Raw genomic sequence first — 20,531 nt, 5'->3', positions numbered from 1 at the left:
TAGACTCTTACCTGTATATATGGATGAATGCTTCATGGCAGACTGCAACCACTTTCATTAAATAAGATGTCCTGTGTCATTTCCGTTTTTGTTTGTATAGCTTTCTTGGCTCGTTGTGTCAAGTCACTCTGGTTCACACTGACCATGTGCAATGCCATAAGAATCATCATATCTTTCTCCCTCTCTGTCACGGATGCAATGGTTGCCCTTAGTTTGAAGATGTAATCCAGAGACAGGTGTTTTATACGACAGCCTTCTGTGTTCTCTTTTCGACTCCCTCTGCATTTGCAATCAAACGTCAGAATTATATTAATCTCCTTATCATACTCTGCTTCTACCAGACATTCCACTGATTTCAAAACTTGGTCAACTTCTTCCACGACAACTCTGTTTGTTTCTTCCTCATCACTGTCATCAGAAGACTCCTACAATGTCTTCAATTAAATATTTTTTTACCTAAATCAGGGATTTCCTCATTGTCTGATTCGTTTTCAGAGTAAGACAGAAGATGCTACACCGCAGACCAATCTGAAACTCATCTCTCGGCATGTCCAGCCCACTCATTATCCCAGCCAATCATGGCTAGCGGGAAGGTTCCTGTCTTGTTATGTGGCTAAACCAACTAGGCTCGTAATGTAACAAATGTATTCGTATTTACAGATGGCATACAAGTTCGTTAAGGCACATGAAAGTTAAAATGTTCCAGAAGGCATTTCTGCCAAAACATAACGTTCAAATGGCTCTCCTGTGAAGTCGTTTCTTGCGACATGGGCCTAGTTTCCTGAAACGGGTCACATTTGACTTCCAGGCGTGTTTGTGTGTGTTGAGGTTCTTCTTCATTATGAATCAGCGTGATTGTTGTGATGTTTCACTCTCCACAGTCCTACCACTTCCTCACCCACACATGTGCGCACACACAGCCATGGGGACACGTGCACACACATAAAGCACACACGCACCCAACAACACTTGCTGTGCTGGCAAGAAGGCAGTGTGAAGAACATGATTTATCATTGGAAAAACTGTGAGAATGATAGTGCTCTAAATTAGTTAAATATTTGCAATATTCACCTTTCTTCAAAGCTGATAAAATTCCAGAGTTAATGATTTAGCCTGTGTTGGCTTAGTCTGCGTATTATAGTTTTGCCAATAACAGTAACTACTTATGTTAGAGGTTTTCTTTTTTCACTCTTGCTCTTGTTTCGACAATTGTTAGTTTATTCCAAATGACTTATTCCACAGTTGAATTCTTCAAACATTCTCTACCCAGGACCCACAAATTCCCTCCCTTTCTGCCAGCTCAGCAACTGCAAAGACCCACACCTCTGCATGTCCTCCCCTTTCTTCCCTCAGTGACATTTCTGGCAGCAAAACATGCTGGGACTGAATTAATCCGCGCTACACTGAGTTAGCCTCTCTTTCTCTGCGGTATCAGTTATTCCCTCCGGCTAAATGAGCGGTCTCATGGAGGTTGGAGCTGGAGGCTGGTGTTGGATGTGCAGCTGGTGTTGGGGATGGAGGCTGGTGTTGGATGTGCAGCTGGAGGCTGGTGTTGGATGTGGTGTTGGAGCTGGAGGCTGGTGTTGGATGTGGAGCTGGTGTTGGTGCTGGATCTGTAGGCTGGTGATACATCACCTCAGTCTGTCTCCATTTAATCATATTCCGCCTGCTGTCCTGTTATTTGGAATGCTATCTGGTTATTTAGACCTTTTCATTGCCTTGTCCTGTGATGTTAGACTGACAGTTGTAGCCTATTACATGACTTTTATAAGAGTCCAATTGCTGGACCCCATTGATTTATTTTTTTAGGTTTAACCTCATCCCTTTTAATTCACAAATAGCCTGTTCAGTCGGTCAGCTCAGTTAGCTTCTATCAATGATCTGACTATGCCCTCTTTGAAACACTCATCTTAAACTGTCATGCCATTGAATCAAGGGGTGAAACTTCCTTCCCTAACATCAATCACATGAATAGTTAACAGCAGGTATGATTAGTCTCAGCCTCAGGCATTAATGATATAGTGATATACAGTGGGTTTTCAGGCTCAGTGACCTGCACACTGACCAGTGGTTACACAACTCCTACACTGCATCAACATTAGATATTCACATTGACACAGTATAGCCATGACAGGCCGTGAGCTGCCTCGGAGGGAAATATATTTCCATCCCTGATACCAGTAACCCATGGAGTTGGACCTTCTCAGATAGGCTTAGTGCATACTTGGAAATACATTGGCATTGTAGATGACTGATAATGGTGTTTTTATGTGGTTATGATGAATTGAAGTGCATCCAGTAATACAGTCTCATACTCTTTATCTCGTTAGTTATATAGTTAATGCTGCATTTGTCATATTAATGTTCAATATGTTGACTAATGAAAAGGTTGGGATGAAGTTAGATATGCAATGCTAATAAGTTCCTTTATACATGGCAGGATACTTATTGTGAATTGTTTTGATAAATGTGTATTGCACTGTTGAAGAGAGCTTGTGTAGGCATTTCACTTTACCGTTTACCCCCTGTCCTGTAAATGTGACCAATAAACCTTTATTTGATTCGATGAGACGGGGAGTGTTGTTAGGCTCAGCATGACGCATGAGATTGATACTGTGGACTATAGAGAACTTTCTTACGCTTCACGTTCTGTTTAACACGCTCCCTGTAGCCATTTCTAAATGTCATTCAAGTTGGTTAAAAAGGGCAAGGCTGGCGTCCTCAATTCCTGTTTTTCCTTCCTTCTCAGGAAATCTTTCTTCCTTCCTGCAATGTTTTTGGGGAAAAAACATGGCAGGAAGATCAGCCATATAATTTTGAGGGCATCCAGAAACAAGAATTCTCCCAACACGTAGGATTTAAAATGCAATTAATACTAGGGGTTGTGTTGTGGATTTGTGGCCTTGATTTCAGACAGATCGAGATGAGATGTGTTGTAGGCTGTTGTGATTATATCATTATGTATAATATTATATTCATAGCCTGTCCCCTGAAACATGGGTGTATGTGAAACTATCATGCTTGCTTTTGCTCCTGCTTTGTTTTCATGGGATGTGAACATGTTAGCTGTAATCTCTTTTTGGAAAGCCCCACAGGAAATCATTGTCAGAGTGCCATCAAACCAACCTTGTCCAGTTTAAATATGAAAGCTTTGACCCATTTTGTTTTTTTATTTTCTCTCTGTAGCTTAATTATATGTTTATGTCTCTGCAGAGAAAGATGCCTTCTCCTTCTTCAGCTGGCACTGGAGTCCAAGAACAGGAAGCTGGCCCAGACTGCCCTCACAGGAATGCAGGTACAGTCCAGCAGCCATGCATGCAGTAACAATGACCTGTACAAAACAGCAGATGTGGTTGAACCAGGAAAAGGTCATTGCTTTGACTAGCCATGCATTTGTGAATGTACATTACATTCTATACTGAACAAAAATGTAGACGCAACAATTTCAAAGATTTTACTGAGTTACAGTTCATATAATCAGTCAATTGAAATAAATTCATTAGGCCATAATCTATGGATTTCAAATGACAGGGAATACAGATATGTATCTGTTGGTCACAGATACCTTAAAAGAAAATGTCCTCAAAATAGGCCTCAGGATCTCATAGTATCTCTGTGCATTTAAATTGCCATCAATAAAATGAAATTGTGTTCGTTGCCCATACTTATGCCTGCCCATACCCTTGCCCCATGGTGGCAGTGGGGTTATGTTCACAACACTGACATCAGCAAACCGCTCGCCCGCACAAAGCCATACGGTTGTGAGGCCAGTTGGGCGTACTGCCAAATTCTCTAAAACAACGTTGGAGGCAGCTTTTGGTAGAGAAATGAACATTCAATTCTCTGGAAACAGCTCGGTTGGACATTCCTGCAGTCAGCATGCCTTTTGTACGCTCTCTCAAAACGTGAGACATCTGTGGCGTTGTGTGACAGAACTGCACATTTTCAATTGTCCCCAGCACAAAGTGCACCTGTGTAATGATCAAGCTGTTTAATCAGCTTCTTGACATGCCACACCTGTCAGGTGGATGGATTATCTTGGCAAAGGAGAAATGTTCATTAACAGGGATGTAAACAAATGTGTGCACAAAATTTGAGAGAAATAAGCTTTTTGTGCATATAGAACATTTCTGGGATCTTTTATTTCGGCTCATGAAACATGTGACCAACATGTTGCGTTTATATTTTTGTTCGGTGTAAGAGGAAATGTAGGTTAATTACAAGCATTGCTGCAGACGCAACCCATTACCCTTCAGTGAGTCTTGACGTGAATTATTCTTTGTTGGCCTGGATTCTGATGTTCTACTTTTTGGACTGTGTATTGAATTGTCCCACTCTCCCTGTGTCTGTCGCTCTCTTTCCTCCATTTTGTACTGTTCTCCATCCCACTCCTCCTGGTTTGACTGTAGAAGATGCTGTCAGAGGACAGGTTTGTGAGCGTGGAGACGGAGGCTCTGGAGAGGCAGCTGTTGAGTCAGATGCTGGACGCAGTGAGGGTGACCCCCATGCTCCACGAGGACCAGCAGGTCGAGGTCATGAAGGTCCGTCCTTTCTGTACATAGGGATTATTAAAGCAATCACTGTTATAGTAATTGACCCAGTCTAAACATTGATTAAAGAAGTATACTTTATAATCCAGTGAAGAGTTTGACTGTTTTACCTCTGTTGACGCCGATGTGTGAAGACTGCTGTTGTAGTGTATTGCACTAAGGGTCCCTACTCCCCAGGTAGAAATAAATCTGGGACCAGCCCCTGGCTTGTTGCCAGTCAGTTGTACTCATCCACATGGACGGGGCTGTAGTGGACCGGGTCAAGATCTCAAGTTCCTCGGTGTCCACATCACTAAGGAATTAACATGGTCTACACACACTAACACCGTCGTGAAGAGGGCACCCTCAGGAGGCTGAAAAGATTTGTCATGGACCCTCCGATCCTCAAAATGTTCTACAGCTGCGTCTTGACTGGCTGCATCACCACTTGGTACGGCAACTGCAAGGCCTCTGTCCACAAGGCGCTACAGAGGGTGGTGAGTACGGCCCAGTACACCACTGGGGTCGAACTCCCTGCCATCCAGGACCTCTATACCAGGCGGTGTCAGAGGAAGGCCCTAAAAATTGTCAGACTCCAGCTACCCAAGTCATAGACTGTTCTCTCCAAATAGCTACCCGGACTATCTGCATTGACCCTTTTTGCACAAACTATTTTTGGCTCTATGCACCCACACTGGACTTTACCCACACACTCACACATACTGACACTCCAACACACACACACACACACAATTACCACACACACATTCACGCTCATCACATACGCTAATGCTACTGTTTATTATCTATCCTGTTGCCTAGTCACTTTACCCCTACCTATATGTACATAGCTACCTCAATGACCTCGTACCCCTGCACATCGACTCACTACTAGCAGCCTGTTAAAATAAAGGTTACATAAAATAAAACATATATATAGCCAAGCTATCATTGACTAGGTACTGGTACCCCACATGTATATAGCCAGGCTATCATTGACTCAGTACTGGTACCCCGCGTGTATATAGCCAAGCTATCATTGACTCAGTACTGGTACCCCGCGTGTATATAGCCAAGCTATCATTGACTCAGTACTGGTACCCCACATGTGTATATAGCCAGGCTATCATTGACTCAGTTATGATACCCTGTGTGTATATAGCAAAGCTATCATTGACTCAGTACTGGTACCCCGCGTGTATATAGCAAAGCTGTCATTGCTCACTGTGTATTTATTCCTCTTTCCTTTAAAAAAATGTGTTGGTTTGTGTGTGTGTGTATACTGTTGAAGTCAGAAGTTTACATACACTTAGGTTGGAGTCATTAAAACTCGTTTTTGAACCACTCCACAAATGTCTTGTTTACAAACTATAGTTTTGGCAAGTTGGTTAGGACATCTACTTTGTGCATGACACAAGTCATTTTTCCAACAGTTGTTTACAGACAGATTATTTCACTGTGCCTTTAAACAGCTTGGAAAATTCCAGAAAAGGATGTCATGGCTTTAGAAGCTTCTGATAAGCTAATTTACATTATTTGAGTCAATTGGAGGTGTACCTGTGGATATATTTCAAGGCCTATCTTCGAACTCAGTGCCTCTTTGCTTGACATCATGGGAAAATGAAAAGAAATCAGCCAAGACCCCAGAAAAAAAGTCTGGTTCATCCTTGGGAGCAATTTCCAAACGCCTGAAGGTACCACGTTCATTTGTACAAACAATAGTACGCAAGTATAAACACCATGGGACCACACAGCCGTCATACCGCTCAGGAAGGAGACGCGTTCAATCTCCTAGAGATGAACGCACTTTGGTGCGAAAAGTGCAACTCAATCCTAGAACAACAGCAAAGGACCTTGTGAAGATGCTGGAGGAAACGGGTACAAAAGTATCTATATCCACAGTAAAACGAGTCCTATATCGACATAACCTGAAAGGCCACTCAGCAAGGAAGAAGCCACTGCTCCAAAACCGCCATAAAACAGCCAGACTACGGTTTGCAACTGCACATGGGGACAAAGATCATACTTTTTGGAGAAATGTCATCTGGTCTGATGAAACAAGAACTGAGGAAATGTAGGTTATGTTGTTGGCCATAATGACCATCGTTATGTTAGGAGGAAAAGGGGGAGGCTTGCAAGCCGAAGAACACCATCCCAACTGTGAAGCACGGGGGTGGCAGCATCATGTGGGGGTGCTTTGCTGCATGAGGGACTGGTGCACTTCATAAAATAGATGGCATCATGAGGAGGAAAATTATGTGGATATATTGAAGCATCATCTCAAGACATCAGTCAGGAAGTTAAAGCTTGGTTGCAAATGGGTCTTCCAAATGGACAATGACCCCAAGCATACTTCAAAAGTTGTGGCAAAATGGCTTAAGGACAACAAAGTCAAGGTATTGGCATGGCCATCACAAAGCCCTGATCTTAATTCTATAGAACATTTGTAGACAGAACTGAAAAAACATGTGAGAGCAAGGAGGCCTACAAACCTGACTCAGTTACACCAGCTCTGTCAGGAGGAATGGGCCAAAATTCACCCAACTTATTGTGGGAAGCTTGTGAAAGGCTACCCAAAATGTTTGACCCAAGTTAAACAATTTAAAGGCAATGCTACCAAATACTAATTGAGTGTATGTAAACTTCTGACCCACTGGGAATGTGATTAAATAAATAAATAATTCTCTCTACTATTATTCTGACATTTCACATTCTTAAAATAAAGTAGTATTCCTAACTGACATAAGACTGGGGATTTGTACTAGGATTATATATCAGGAATTGTGAAAAACAACTATGTATATATTATTCTGCATTGTTGGGAAGGGCAGGTATGTAAGCATTTCACTGTTGGTCTACACCTGTTATTTACATGTGACAATTAAGATTTGAATTGATACAGTACATGCTGTCTCAGTTTGCCACAAATCACTGCATCGTACAGTACTGGGCATACCTTAGAATGGGGCATCCTGTAAACCATGCCACACAGCTAGACTTAACTGGACTTCAACAGGTTCATTTGGGGGCTGTTTTGAACTGATGTAAATCATGTAGTTGTAGAAAATCTGAAGTTGGACAAAATGTGAGAACTGTGAAAGGTCGTCCTTGCCATGTGCATGCCAATTCACAGTACTGTGTAGATTTGTGGCAGATTGCTTTTGTGGCTTTCGTGAGCATGCCACCTTTTGTACATGGTACTTTTTTAAACTGCAGATTGTTTTACAGCCTACTTTACTAGTAGCTGTAAGTGGCTGTACCTCGCATGTATCTAGTCTCCAAAGAGTTATTACTGTAAGATCAATGGGGTGTCATTCTTCTTCTGTTCCATACTACCCTGAGACCCTGTTGCTCCTTCACCCTCAGAGGCACTGGCCACATATATGACAAAATGAAAATAGCACTGTTCTCAAAGGACAGTAAATATACTTCTAGCTCCATTTATTTCCAACTCAAAGTGCTTTGCTGAGTGTTTGAAGTTATGTGGTCTGTTTTGACAGCAGTCACACAAAGCATTGGGTTTGTTTTATGCAGATGGTTTCTGTTCCCTGGCTGATGTGGTGGCTAATTTCCGCATTACCAAATGAGGAGTTACAAACACACCAGTCCGAGTTAAACTACATCTTTAATACTTAAGATACTTTTGCAAAAGTACTTGACCTTCAATAATGCATTCTCGAATTAACCATTGAACAAGGTGATTACAGAATGGCTACAGGGATCTTTTATAGCAACGATACACCCCCTTCAACGTACATTGACAAACCACAGATACTTAGTAACAGTTCACAAAGGTTACGTTTTGTATGACAGATATCAATAAAACACAGCAGACAGCAACTGCTATGTCAACAGGATTAATGGTATAGCCCAGTATCTGGTCTCCTTAGAACCGTCCCTCCCTGGTACGGTATTGAACAGAACTATTTCATCCAATGGCATATATCAATTGTCAACTCTAGATACTCCCATCTCAAGCAAACCCCCTCTTGACCCCACTCCTGGACAGGCTCACTGGAGGGAGTGAGCCTCTAGGCCATATATTATCACAGGATAAGTGTGAGATCTAAGAGACCATGGTCCCAGACACTGCCATAAACCTCCCCACAATAAGGAAAAGGAGGGAGTGACTTGCTCACAGACATTGTGGAGACAAGTCATTGGTTCCCCATTAATCACGCCATCCCTTCACATGGTTTAAGAAATAGGTAAAGACACATTCCCATGACGACAAGTCTGACCTCTCCCCTCTCTGGGCCCCAAGTGTCTGAGCCCCAGCTAAGGTAGACGTGCAACTGAAAAGGCACCAGAGTCCAATGGACACTTTCTAATGACAAGTACCTCAAATAAGCATATTATACTAATAAAACATCTTATCTATGTTACCCAACTAATTCTGATTCGTCCACGACACTGATTGCCTGGCAGGACATCTGTATGGTACCTGTAATGGGTGTTTTACAAGCCTTTGTCTCCTTGCCCTACAGGTCCTTCTCTGTATCACGTACTCCTCCACCTTTGAGATCAACAGAGACTCCATCCTGAGGATAGCTGAGGTAAGCCTTACATGAGGTATCCTGATATGACGGGGAGCCCGGGGGAAGACGGGGAGCCCGGGGGAAGACACGCATGCCAGAGAGGCCAGGCAGGCTGCCTGCCCCCTGACACTCCAGGCAGGCTCAGTCAAATGCTCACAGTAATTTGAAAAAAAACTACATGGGATTCTCGTTACATTAATCAATATGAAAGTACAGCTCTCCATATATCCTGCTCACAGGGTGTCTGTAGGTCCTTGGTGTGTCTCTCTGGACATGGGTTCCTGTGTTTCTTAGCTGTGCTCCTGGTTATCCATTAACAGACCAAAAAATGTGTAATGTTGTGTTTTAAGTGGATCTGGTCCCACTAGGCAGGTCCATCTGCTGTGTGCAGGCAGGAAAAGCATCCCATAACTCTGCTGTTGGACAGAGAGGGAGCTGTCAACGGCAGCTCATAAATAACTGGACTTAATGCACCCCTGGACCTAATGTATGCTCCATCAATCTGACACCGGGAACAGAAGGTGTAAAAACATGTTTTGGGGTTTTAACTCTTACATCTAGACGTTCCGCTAGCGGAACACCGCTCCAATATCCAATGATGGGCGTGGCGCGAAATACAAACTCCTCGAAAATCCGAAAACTTCAATTTTTCAAACATATGACTATTTTACAGCATTTTAAAGACACGACTCTCCTTTATCTAACCACACTGTCCGATCAAAAAGGCTTTACAACGAAAGCAAAACATTAGATTATGTCAGGAGAGTACCCAGCCAGAAATAATCAGACACCCATTTTTCAAGCTAGCATATAATGTCACAAAAACCAAAACCACAGCTAAATGCAGCACTAACCTTTGATGATCTTCATCAGATGACACTCCTAGGACATTATGTTATACAATACATGCATGTTTTGTTCAATCAAGTTCATATTTATATCAAAAAACAGCTTTTTACATTAGCATGTGACGTTCAGAACTAGCATTCCCACCGAACACTTCCGGTGAATTTACTAAATTACTCACGATAAACGTTCACAAAAACATAACAATTATTTTAAGAATTATAGATACAGAACTCCTTTATTCAATCGCGGTGTCTGATTTTAAAATAGCTTTTGGGGAAAGCACATTTTGCAATATTCTGAGTAGATAGCTCGCCATCACGGGCTAGCTATTTTGACACCCACCAAGTTTGGTACTCACCAAACTCAGATTTACTATAAGAAAAATTGGATTACCTTTGCTGTTTTTTGTCAGAATGCACTCCCAGGACTTCTACTTCAACAACAAATGTTGGTTTGGTTCCAAATAATCCATAGTTATATCCAAATAGCGGCGTTTTATTCGTGCGTTCAAGACACTATCCGAAGGGTAACGAAGGGTGACACGTATCGTGACAAAAATGTCTAAATATTCCATTACCGTACTTCGAAGCATGTCAAACGCTGTTTAAAATCAATTTTTATGCGATTTTTCTCATAAAATAGCGATGATATTCCGACCGGGAGTCGTTGTTTTCGTTCAAAGGCTGATCATCTGAAATGGACTCTTCACGTGCATGCGCACGCCCGTCTCATTGTTCTCAGATCGACCACTTACCAAATGCGCTACTGTTTTTCAGCCATGGGCTGCAAAGTCATCATTCAACGTTCTGGCGCCTTCTGAGAGCCTATGGGAGCCTTAGAAAATGTCACATTACAGCAGAGATCCTTTGTTTTGGATAGAGATGACAAAGAAGGCCAAGAAATGGTCAGACAGGGTACTTCCTGTACAGAATCCTCTCAGGTTTTGGCCTGCCATTTTGAGTTCTGTTATACTCACAGACACCATTCAAACAGTTTTAGAAACTTTGGAGTGTTTTCTATCCAAAGCTACTAATTATATGCATATTCTAGTTTCTGGGCAGGAGTAATAACCAGATTAAATCAGGTACGTTTTTTATCTGGCCGTGAAAATACTGCCCCTATCCATAAGTTAATTTGAATGGAGATTACCCTCTTTATCCCTGCATGTTAACATCCATATAACTTATACCTCTTTTCTAACAAATTACAATGTCAACATTTTTACATGTAAAAATGATATTGTGGTTATTTTATTATTTCATTCCAGTGATAAAACGTGTATGGCAGAAATTCATGAATGTTGTGTTCAGTGAATGGATGCTATTTCCTATCCTGCTGCTGTGTCACAGAGATGGTCCGTGCACCTCTCTTCCTCATCCCTGGTACAGAGAGCCCTTCAGCCAGTGACCCAGAGTGTCAGTACAGACCGACTGAAAGTCCCTAACTAGTTCCTCCCTGTAACATTTCAAAACCGGCTCAAACAAGGTGCTCTTTCTTTAATCTCGTTGGTCTGGTCACCATGGAAACTCCTCATTCAAGGTCACTGACATGACGCCATGTCTGAAGTGGTCTTTCCACTACGTCAGCACCAGGCAGGGGGAGAGATGGAGAATTGGGTCTTTATGATCAGATCTACTGGTCTGGGATCAGGTTACAGTATTTGTCATTCACAGTACTAACAGGTGCATGTCTGTGGATCATCACTTTCCCACTCCTTGAGATGTGACGTTGACTATGACTGCACTTCATGATGCAGTCCCCCAAAGAGAACCCTTTCATTTCTATTTTGAGAACTACAGAGTTGATATTTGGAAGCTCATTTGAGCAACTGAAGTTGACTTCTGATCTTTGTCCCTGGAGCCCTGCTGAACTGCTTTGGTTCTCCTTTAATTTATACAGTCTTGGGTCTGGTTGGTCATCTCATAATCGGATCAACCAAGCTATTCAAATCTGCTTTTAGTCGTAGCTGATTCATACCATGAATCACTGCTCAGGATGGATTATAAATGGACGAGCGTGACTCTTGGTTAACAGAACAGTAACGGTAAAAAAAGCAGTTGCCTTACACATTTTAATCTGCATGTTAATTACCAGAGCGACTGAGAGACTTATTTTAGATTGGATCCAGCAGATATGGTGTGAACGATGAGATCGAACAGAGTGGAGAAGTCTTCTATCTCACCTGCCTGATGACCTCTCTGAATGGTGACTTTCATCATACCAGTACTATAGGAGAGGGTTAAGAGAATGTTCCGGTCATGCTTCTTTGGCTGGCCTTTGTGTGCATCATCCTCCGTAGAACCCAGAGACAAGCTTTCAGAGCCTGTCATAATTCAATTAGCCACTGGGATATCATCTAGATTGCTACGCTGATTTATATAGAGTGGGAGGTAATGAAAAGGTTAAGGTGACGGTAAAGCAATTAATTCTTACTGACTCTTCAGGGCTTGGCATCTTATTTATGCTTCAATTCAGATTTTTGGTTGATGTATCACACATAGCTGTTTTAAAGATGACATTTTCATTCACTCCCGATGTCAGACTTTCTTCTGTCCAGCCAGCTTTGCCTTGAAAGAGGCTTTACCTTTGTGTGTAGTCATTGGGTGTTACAGTAAACCCCTGCTCTGTTGCAACGTGTGTGTGTGTGTGTGTGTGTGTGTGTGTGTGTGTGTGTTTATCCTGTTCTGCTGTCCTCCAGGTGTGTATCGAGACATACAGGTCCAGCTGTCACCAGCGCAGCATCAACACGGCCGTGAGGGCCACCCTCAGCCAGGTCCTGGGGGACCTTGCCCTGCAGCTCCGACACAGACAGGTCAGCTACCCCAGGCACCTTTTGACCTCTCACATTACCACCACTCAGAACAGATCAACAGCAAATCATATGGGATTGTCTGGGGGGGGGGGGGGGGGGGCTTATATGCGATCTTGTAATCACCTCATTAAATGCATCCATAGAGTAGAGACATACTGTGTTGAATACATTTTGGCTGACTAGTGCAGCTGTGATTAAAATAATCACTAACAAGATCACAATCTTTGAATATGCAGGGGAATGCACTGAATGCATAATCATATATGAAGCGACGTGCAGTGTCTGAAAATATATAATGTGTGTCCTGCAGGGAGTGGATGGCGAGGATGCACCAGTGGCCACACACCAGCTCAGAGGTACTTTATAGCCCTGTTATATAGGAATAGCCTTCACCGCTCTTCGCATGCCAGGGGGAATATACCACCGCAGGGATTATAATTTCCCTTTTATGAGGTAATGAGCACAGGGTGTTAGACATCACAAATATTTTACTGCAAGGCTGGGTGATTCACACCTCCAGAGTCCAATTCCAACAGAGGGAGAGGAGAGACCAGTAGTAGGGAACGATGCAGTGTAACGGCCGTCGTTAAAGGTAGACCAAGGCGCAGCATGTTGAGTGCTCACATTTGTATTTATTATACTGACACACTATAAACAAAACAAGAAAATGACAGCCAGCAGTTCTGTCAGGTTAACATGAACTAAACAGAAAATAACCACCCACAAAACACAATGAGAAAACCCCCTACATAAATATGGTCTCTAATCAGAGGCAATGAGATCCAGCTGCCTCCAATTAGAGACCAACCCCAAACAATTCCAACATAGAAACAGAAAAACTAGATATTTAAACATAGAAATAGAATAACATAGATCAGCCCAAAAACACACAAAACAAACACCCCGTGCCACGCCCTGACCAAACTGTAATAACAAAATGACCTGACCCCTTACTGGTCAGGACGTGACATGCAGTGTGTCTGCTGGCTTAACTGTTCCTTCAGACCTGGGTCAAATACATTTTGCTAAACATTTGAGCTGCATTTGATTTAGTTTGGGCTGGACAATGGAACCAAAGGAATAGTCCCAAAGTTGAAACTCCAAGCTTGAAATCGCACACAGGTAGGCTATACATAAGGTATGTTATCAGTTGCATTTGTTCTACTGAGTGAGATGTCTCGGTAATGGTTGTTGGCCTGTATGTTTTTAGATGTGTCTCCCACGACACAGTCCCTGTGTGAGGACGTCGTGACTGTGCTAACCGTCTTCTGTGAGATGCTGGAGGGGGTTGACCAGTAAGAATGATTCTTTATTCAGAGTTAACAGCCCTGCACTGTTAGTTTGTTTCTCTCTCATCTGAAGAACTCATTATTTCTCCCACCTTGTCTTACACCAATATTATATAGAGGTTGGCTTTTATTAAGGTGAGACACTGAGGCTGCGTCTCAAACACCACCCCATTCCATACATAGTACACTGCTTTTGAAAGGGAATAGGGTGCCATTTGGGATGGCCTGAGACACTGACTAATGGTCTGTTTGTTTGTACAGTGAGAACCAGCTGCTCCAGCTGCTCTACCTAGAATGCATCCTGTCCATGCTCAGCAACTGTCCTCCCACCATGCACCTGAACAGAGGCTTCACAGACCTGATCTGGTAAGGCCTGCCCATGGCTGACATACAGAATACACAGTCACAATTCCCTGTCTGATCACCTGCCTCCCTATTCCGTATGTTCGCAGTTTAAACATTAGATAACCACCATACATTATTGGTAACACTTTACTTAAGGGGTACCTACATATGGTCTTCATAACACATTCATAAGCAGTACTTGAGCACTTCAGAAAATAAGTACCCTTCAAGTGTTAGCTATATTATCTGTCTACATAAAACATGTGACATGTCTTGTCCTCTTCCCCAAGGAAGCAGCTGTGCCCGTCATTGGTGGTGATCATGGGAAACCCTGTGAACGACAAGACCATCACCTCGGGCCACGGAGGTGGGTGTCCGGTGGTACTGGACCCCTCTCTGGGCGAGGTGTCTAACCAGGGCCGGGGATCTGGCTGCTCTTCCACCACCCCCACCATGATCGGCCCGGTGTTGCGGACCATCTGCTACGTGGCGGCTGAGCTGGTGCGCCTGGTGAACTGTGTGGAGTCCATGAAGCCTGTTCTGCAGTCGCTGTACCACCGCATCCTGCTCTACCCTCCCCCACAGCACCGCGTGGAGGCCATCAAGATCATGAAGGAGGTGGTCAGAGCCCCAGAATCCTTACGGTTCACCAGTCACCTTAAATCCCTTAACATAATGTTTATATATCAACCAATCAATTAGACTAGTGGTTAATCGAAAGGTCACTGGTTGAAGTCCGTGAACCAACTAGGTGAAAAATCTGACGATGTGCCCTGAAAGCAAGGCACTTAACCGTAATTGTTCCTGTAGATCTCTCTGGGTTAGAGCATCTACTAAATGACTAAAATGTCAGTGTAAATGAATTAGACCGTGGAATGTTGCTGCTATATCGACAGTACCAGTGTTGCAGAGGGGATACAATAAGCGAAAATCAAGTTGGGTGTCTGTTTGTTTGCGTATTGTAGATTCTGGGGAGCCCTCAGTGCTTGTTTGACCTGGCTGGTCCATGTGTAATGGAGCCTGAGTCTAGGAAAAGGTCCTTCTCCAAGAGGAAGTCTCACCTGGACCTGCTCAAACTGTGAGGACCCATAATCTCTTACTTGATTTAGCACTATAACCTTGTGAAAAAAAGAATATGCCTCTACCTATCTGTATAAGCCTGTAACCATACATCATGTACTAGTGAGAAGGAAGTAGTACTGCTGTAAACAGTTACGTTGTGTGTGTGTGTGTGTGTGTGTGTGTGCCTACAGGGTGATGGATGGAACGACCGAGGCCTGTATGAAGGGGGGAATGGAGGCCTGCTACTCCTCAGTGTTGTGTGCCTGTGCCCTCCTGGGAGCTCTGGACGAGCTGAGTCATGGGCGTGGCCTACAGTCAGAACAAGCCCGCATGCTCCTGCGCCGATTGGATGAGCTGAAAGAGGGGGCAGAATCCACACGGGAGTCCATGGAGATCAACGAGGCGGACTTCCGCTGGCAGCGCCACGTCCTCTCCTCTGAGCACGCCCCCTGGGAGCCCTCCGGTGCGGAGCACAGCCCCGACATCAGCATCAGCATCACCACGGATACGGGCCAGACCACTCTGGAGCTGGGACAGACCACTTCAGAGGGGGAGGAGTGTTGGGAAGAACCCCGACTCCCTTCCTCTGGTGGGCCGGACGCTGACCCCGACCCTGAACTACGCCCCTGTACGAGGGAGCCAGGGGCGAAGCCCGGCAGACCCCCAGACGTGGTGCAGCGCAGCCACGCCGTTGTTTACCCCGACATCACCAACTTCCTGTCCGTGGATACCCGGGCACATTCCCACTGCTCACGCTACAGCGAGTGTAACTTTAGCGTGGACGAGGGGGAGATGTCGCGCACTGACATTGATTCCTGTGACCAGTACTTCATGGCGGCGGAGAAGGACTCGGGCCGCTCGGATGTGTCAGACATGGGCTCTGATAACTGCTCCCTGGCCGATGAGGAGCAGACTCCCAGGGACTGTCCCGGTCATCGCTCCCTGAGGACGGCAGCCCTGTCCCTGAAGCTACTGAAGAACCAGGAGGCTGACCAGCAGAGCGCCCGGCTCTTTGTCCAGTCTCTGGCCGGCCTGCTGCCTCGCCTGCTGGGGATGCACAGCACAACAGATGTGGACACTTCTCTGCAGAACTTCTCCTCCACATTCTGCTCCAGCCTACAGGCGGGTAAGAGATAAAAAAAAAAAAAAATTATATATATTTTTTTTACCTTAATTTAACTAGGCAAGTCAGTTGTTATTTACAATGACAGCCCACATTGGCCAAACCTGGACGATGCTAGACCAATTTTGCGCTGCCCTATGGGACTCCCAATCACGGCCGGTTGTGATACAGTGAGGAGATGAAGGGAGATAGCATTACATAATGAAGAGAGGACGTGAGATGACATCCGATGTCATTGAAACTTCCATTAAAGTAATGATGATGTCTTAGCAGAATAAGATACTGTCTAATATTTCTAGGTACCACTGTTTGATGGAGACACTAGGGGATAATATTGACCTTATGTTCTCTCCTAGGTGGCATCCACTCTCCAGGCTATGAGGGCAGTGAGAACCTGAACTGTCAGGCCCTGATGAACGCTGACGGCCTATACCTGGTCTCCTACTATGCCTTGCTCCTCAGCCTCAAACTCTGCTGCCAGGACTACTACCGCAGGAGGCCCATGCCCGTGCTGGTCAGCCTGGTGAGTGGAGGAGGTGGAGTCTATCTTAGTGCGTAATAATAGGATAAAAGTGAACTCTGAAGGGATCTGCTGAATACCATGTAGTATATGCTCTGTAGCCAGTTGTTTTTGTTTGTGCTTGATATATTTTGAAGTGATCCCACCAGGCTTCATGGTTTCCCCATTGAATTGTCTCATCTGCTGCAGAAAGAATTTGTTGGTCTCATCCAGAGCAGTGGGGTGCTGGTAGTGCTGTCTCAGGCCTGGATCGAGGAGCTCTACCTCAAGGTGCTGGACAGGAACCTGCTGGGGGAGGCTGGCTACTGGGGCTCACCAGAGGAACACACCTTGCCCCTCATCACCATGCTCACTGGTAGGAGGGGACACAGTTCTCCCACACTGCTTTATTCACAAGGATTCTTTATGTCAACATAAAGATATGAAATTAACATAATGCTCCTTTGAGTCTTTAAAATCGGGGCAGCAGGTAGCCTAGTGGTTAGAGGCAGGTAGCCTAGTGGTTAGAGGCAGGTAGCCTAGTGGTTAGAGGCAGGTAGCCTAGTGGTTAGAGGCAGGTAGCCTAGTGGTTAGAGGCAGGTAGCCTAGCCTAGTGGTTAGAGGCAGGTAGCCCAGCCTAGTGGTTAGAGCGTTGGACTAGTAACGGGAAGGTTGCAAGATCGAATCCCCGAGCTGACAAGGTAAAAATCTGTCGTTCTGCCCCTGAACAAGGCAGTTAATCCACTGTTCCTAGGCCGTCATTGAAAATAAGAATTTGTTCTTAACTGACTTGCCTAGTTAAATAAAGGTAAAATAATACAAATGTTCTGCTATGTTTTTCTGACAACTCTCATCACTTTGTGTCATCTCTCTCTCGCTCTGTCTTGCTCTCTCGCCCTCTTGCTGTCTGTCTCTCTCTTGCTGTCTGTCTCTCTTTTGCTGGCTCTCTCTCTCTTTTGCTGTCTCTCTCTCGCTGTCTGGCTGTCTCTCTCTCGCTGTCTGGCTGTCTCTCTCTCGCTGTCTGGCTGTCTCTCTCTCGCTGTCTGGCTGTCTCTCTCTCGCTGTCTGGCTGTCTCTCTCTCGCTGTCTCTCTCTCGCTGTCTGGCTGTCTCTCTCTCTCTCTCGCTGTCTGGCTGTCTCTCTCTCTCTCGCTGTCTGGCTGTCTCTCTCTCTCTCGCTGTCTGGCTGTCTGTCTCTCTCTCGCTGTCTGGCTGTCTGTCTCTCTCTTGCTGTCTGGCTGTCTGTCTCTCTCTCGCTGTCTGGCTGTCTGTCTCTCTCTCGCTGTCTGTCTGGCTGTCTGTCTCTCTCTCGCTGTCTGTCTGGCTGTCTGTCTCTCTCTCGCTGTCTGTCTGGCTGTCTGTCTCTCTCTCGCTGTCTGTCTGGCTGTCTGTCTCTCTCTCGCTGTCTGGCTGTCGTTCTCTCTCTCGCTGTCTGGCTGTCGTTCTCTCTCTCGCTGTCTGGCTGTCGTTCTCTCTCTCGCTGTCTGGCTGTCGTTCTCTCTCGCTGTCGTTGTCTGGCTGTCGTTCTCTCTCGCTGTCGTTGTCTGTCTCTCTCTCTCTCTCGCACTCTCTCTGGTCAGACATTGATGGGCTGGGCAGTAGTGCCATCGGAGGTCAGCTGATCCGTAAGGCCAACACTCAGTCCCCCTTCAGCTGTGACAAGAGTGGCAGTGATACCCTCATGGCAGGTACTGACACCCCCAGGTACTGACACCCCCAGGTACTGACACCCCCAGGTACTGACACCCCCAGGTACTGACACCTCCAGCTTTACTTTCTGAGTCGCTTCACCAAGAAGGTTTTTGCTATATTTTGCTTAGATATTTAAGGATATTGTATTGTGTATTTTGGGGGCATTTTGCTTTATTCAGACAAATTAGAAACAGTGGGTGAGACCGATTAGGAGGAGACAGTGTGGGAAGGGTGGAGACGGACTGAACCCTGGTCTCTGCGGTTGCATACATGAGCCTGGATGCTGTACTCTCTAGCCTAGTGGTTAGAGGCAGGGTAGTAGTGAGAGAGAAATATGTTGTTCTCCTTGCATCTCTCACAGGGGAGAGAATGGAGAGCTGCCAGTGTCTGCCTACCTCTTTTATTATCACTGGGAACAAAAGGCGCACTGTCAAGCACTCGTGCCACTTTACCACAGTAACCGCTGCTGTGTTGCCCATGAGGCAATAAAGCTTCCATGTAATTAGCTAGGTAGGTACACATAATCAATAGGGGACGACTATATTAACGTGGAAAGGAGAGAAAAGGGGCCGTTGTCAGTTCTACTATTTACTTCCCTGTATGAGATGTTATTGTCATGCAGAGTGCCTTTATAGCTCTTAAATCTCTCAAGGTCTCTCTAACTGGACTTAGTTCACTGCCTGCCTGTTTACTGCCTGCCTACAGCACATTATAGAACTGCTGGGTCAATACACAGATAGATCTCCCATTGGTGCCTTTTCAGGCAAGGGGTCTTTGTCAATAGATGGGGTTGATTCAGACCCTGTTTTAAGGGTCTGATTCAACCCCATTGGGCTGTAGCATAGGTCTTGGTCAATACAAAGGATCTGACTTGCAGATTGGCATTTGTTTTTTTAAATAATAAAAAAATTCCCCCTTTTTTTTCTCCCCAATTGGTAGTTAAAGTCTGGTCTAATCGCTGCAACTCTCGTAAGGACTTGGGAGAGGCGAAGATAGAGAGCCGTCTGTCCTCTGAAACTTAACCAAACCGCATTGCTTCTGGACACAATTCCCACTTAACCCAGAAGCCAGTCGCACCAATGTGTCGGAGAAAACGGCGTACACCTGGCAACCGTGTCAGCGTGCACTGCGCCCGGCCCGCCACAGGAGTCGCTAGTGCGTGATGGGACAAGAACATCCCTGCCGGCCAAACCCTCCCCTAACCCGGACGACGCTGGGCCAATTGTGCGCCACCCAATGGGTCTCCCGGGTTGCAGTGTCTCCCGGCTATGCAGTGTCTGAGACCACTGCACCACTCGGGAGGCCACAGATTGGCATTTGTTGTCATGACTCTTTCTCTGGAGGCAGCTCTGCAGACTGGCACAGCCACAAAGTCAAAAAGCTGATTTTAAATCTAACCTTAACCACACTGTATGTGGTTAACCCTAACTGTAAATTACCGTTAAGACCAAAAAGCAAATGTTTGTTTTCATGAATTTTTACGATATAGCCATTCATAATGTTTCATGATCAATAGTCTACTGTACACAGTTGAATGTACTGTATGCTGTATTTAAAGCTAGAATCAGCATTTGCTACATCCATTTTTTGACTTACAAATGAATGATATACACTGAGTATACAAAACATGCTCTTTCCATGACAGACTGACCAGGTAAAAGCTATGATCCCTTATTGATGTCACTTGTTAAATCCATTTAATCAGTGTAGATGAAGGGGAGGAGACAGGTTAAAGAATTATTTTTAAGCCTTGAGACATGGATTGTGTATGTGCCATTCAGAAGGTGAATGGGC

General features: G+C 44.9%; 1 protein-coding gene across 6 annotated transcripts in view; it reads left to right on the top strand.

Moving 5' to 3' along the window:
- LOC115152836 (brefeldin A-inhibited guanine nucleotide-exchange protein 3-like) overlaps positions 1-20,531 on the top strand; it is a 46,366-nt gene that overhangs the window by 7,697 nt on the left and 18,138 nt on the right. For 5 of the 6 annotated variants that reach the window (XM_029697701.1, XM_029697703.1, XM_029697700.1 and 2 more), the window contains exons 3-15: positions 3,214-3,295; positions 4,410-4,541; positions 9,017-9,085; positions 12,615-12,728; positions 13,039-13,084; positions 13,939-14,023; positions 14,279-14,383; positions 14,653-14,980; positions 15,328-15,440; positions 15,616-16,550; positions 16,904-17,070; positions 17,257-17,422; positions 18,626-18,733. In XM_029697701.1, the coding sequence (XP_029553561.1) occupies positions 3,214-3,295; positions 4,410-4,541; positions 9,017-9,085; positions 12,615-12,728; positions 13,039-13,084; positions 13,939-14,023; positions 14,279-14,383; positions 14,653-14,980; positions 15,328-15,440; positions 15,616-16,550; positions 16,904-17,070; positions 17,257-17,422; positions 18,626-18,733 (2,450 nt within the window). The remainder of the gene's footprint in view (positions 1-3,213; positions 3,296-4,409; positions 4,542-9,016; positions 9,086-12,614; positions 12,729-13,038; positions 13,085-13,938; positions 14,024-14,278; positions 14,384-14,652; positions 14,981-15,327; positions 15,441-15,615; positions 16,551-16,903; positions 17,071-17,256; positions 17,423-18,625; positions 18,734-20,531) is intronic. The other variant, XM_029697699.1, reaches the window with a different exon arrangement.

This window comes from Salmo trutta, chromosome 18, assembly GCF_901001165.1.
Source record: "Salmo trutta chromosome 18, fSalTru1.1, whole genome shotgun sequence".
In the NCBI taxonomy this organism is placed as follows: domain Eukaryota; kingdom Metazoa; phylum Chordata; class Actinopteri; order Salmoniformes; family Salmonidae; genus Salmo; species Salmo trutta.
This window is presented reverse-complemented; position numbering and strand designations above follow the sequence as displayed.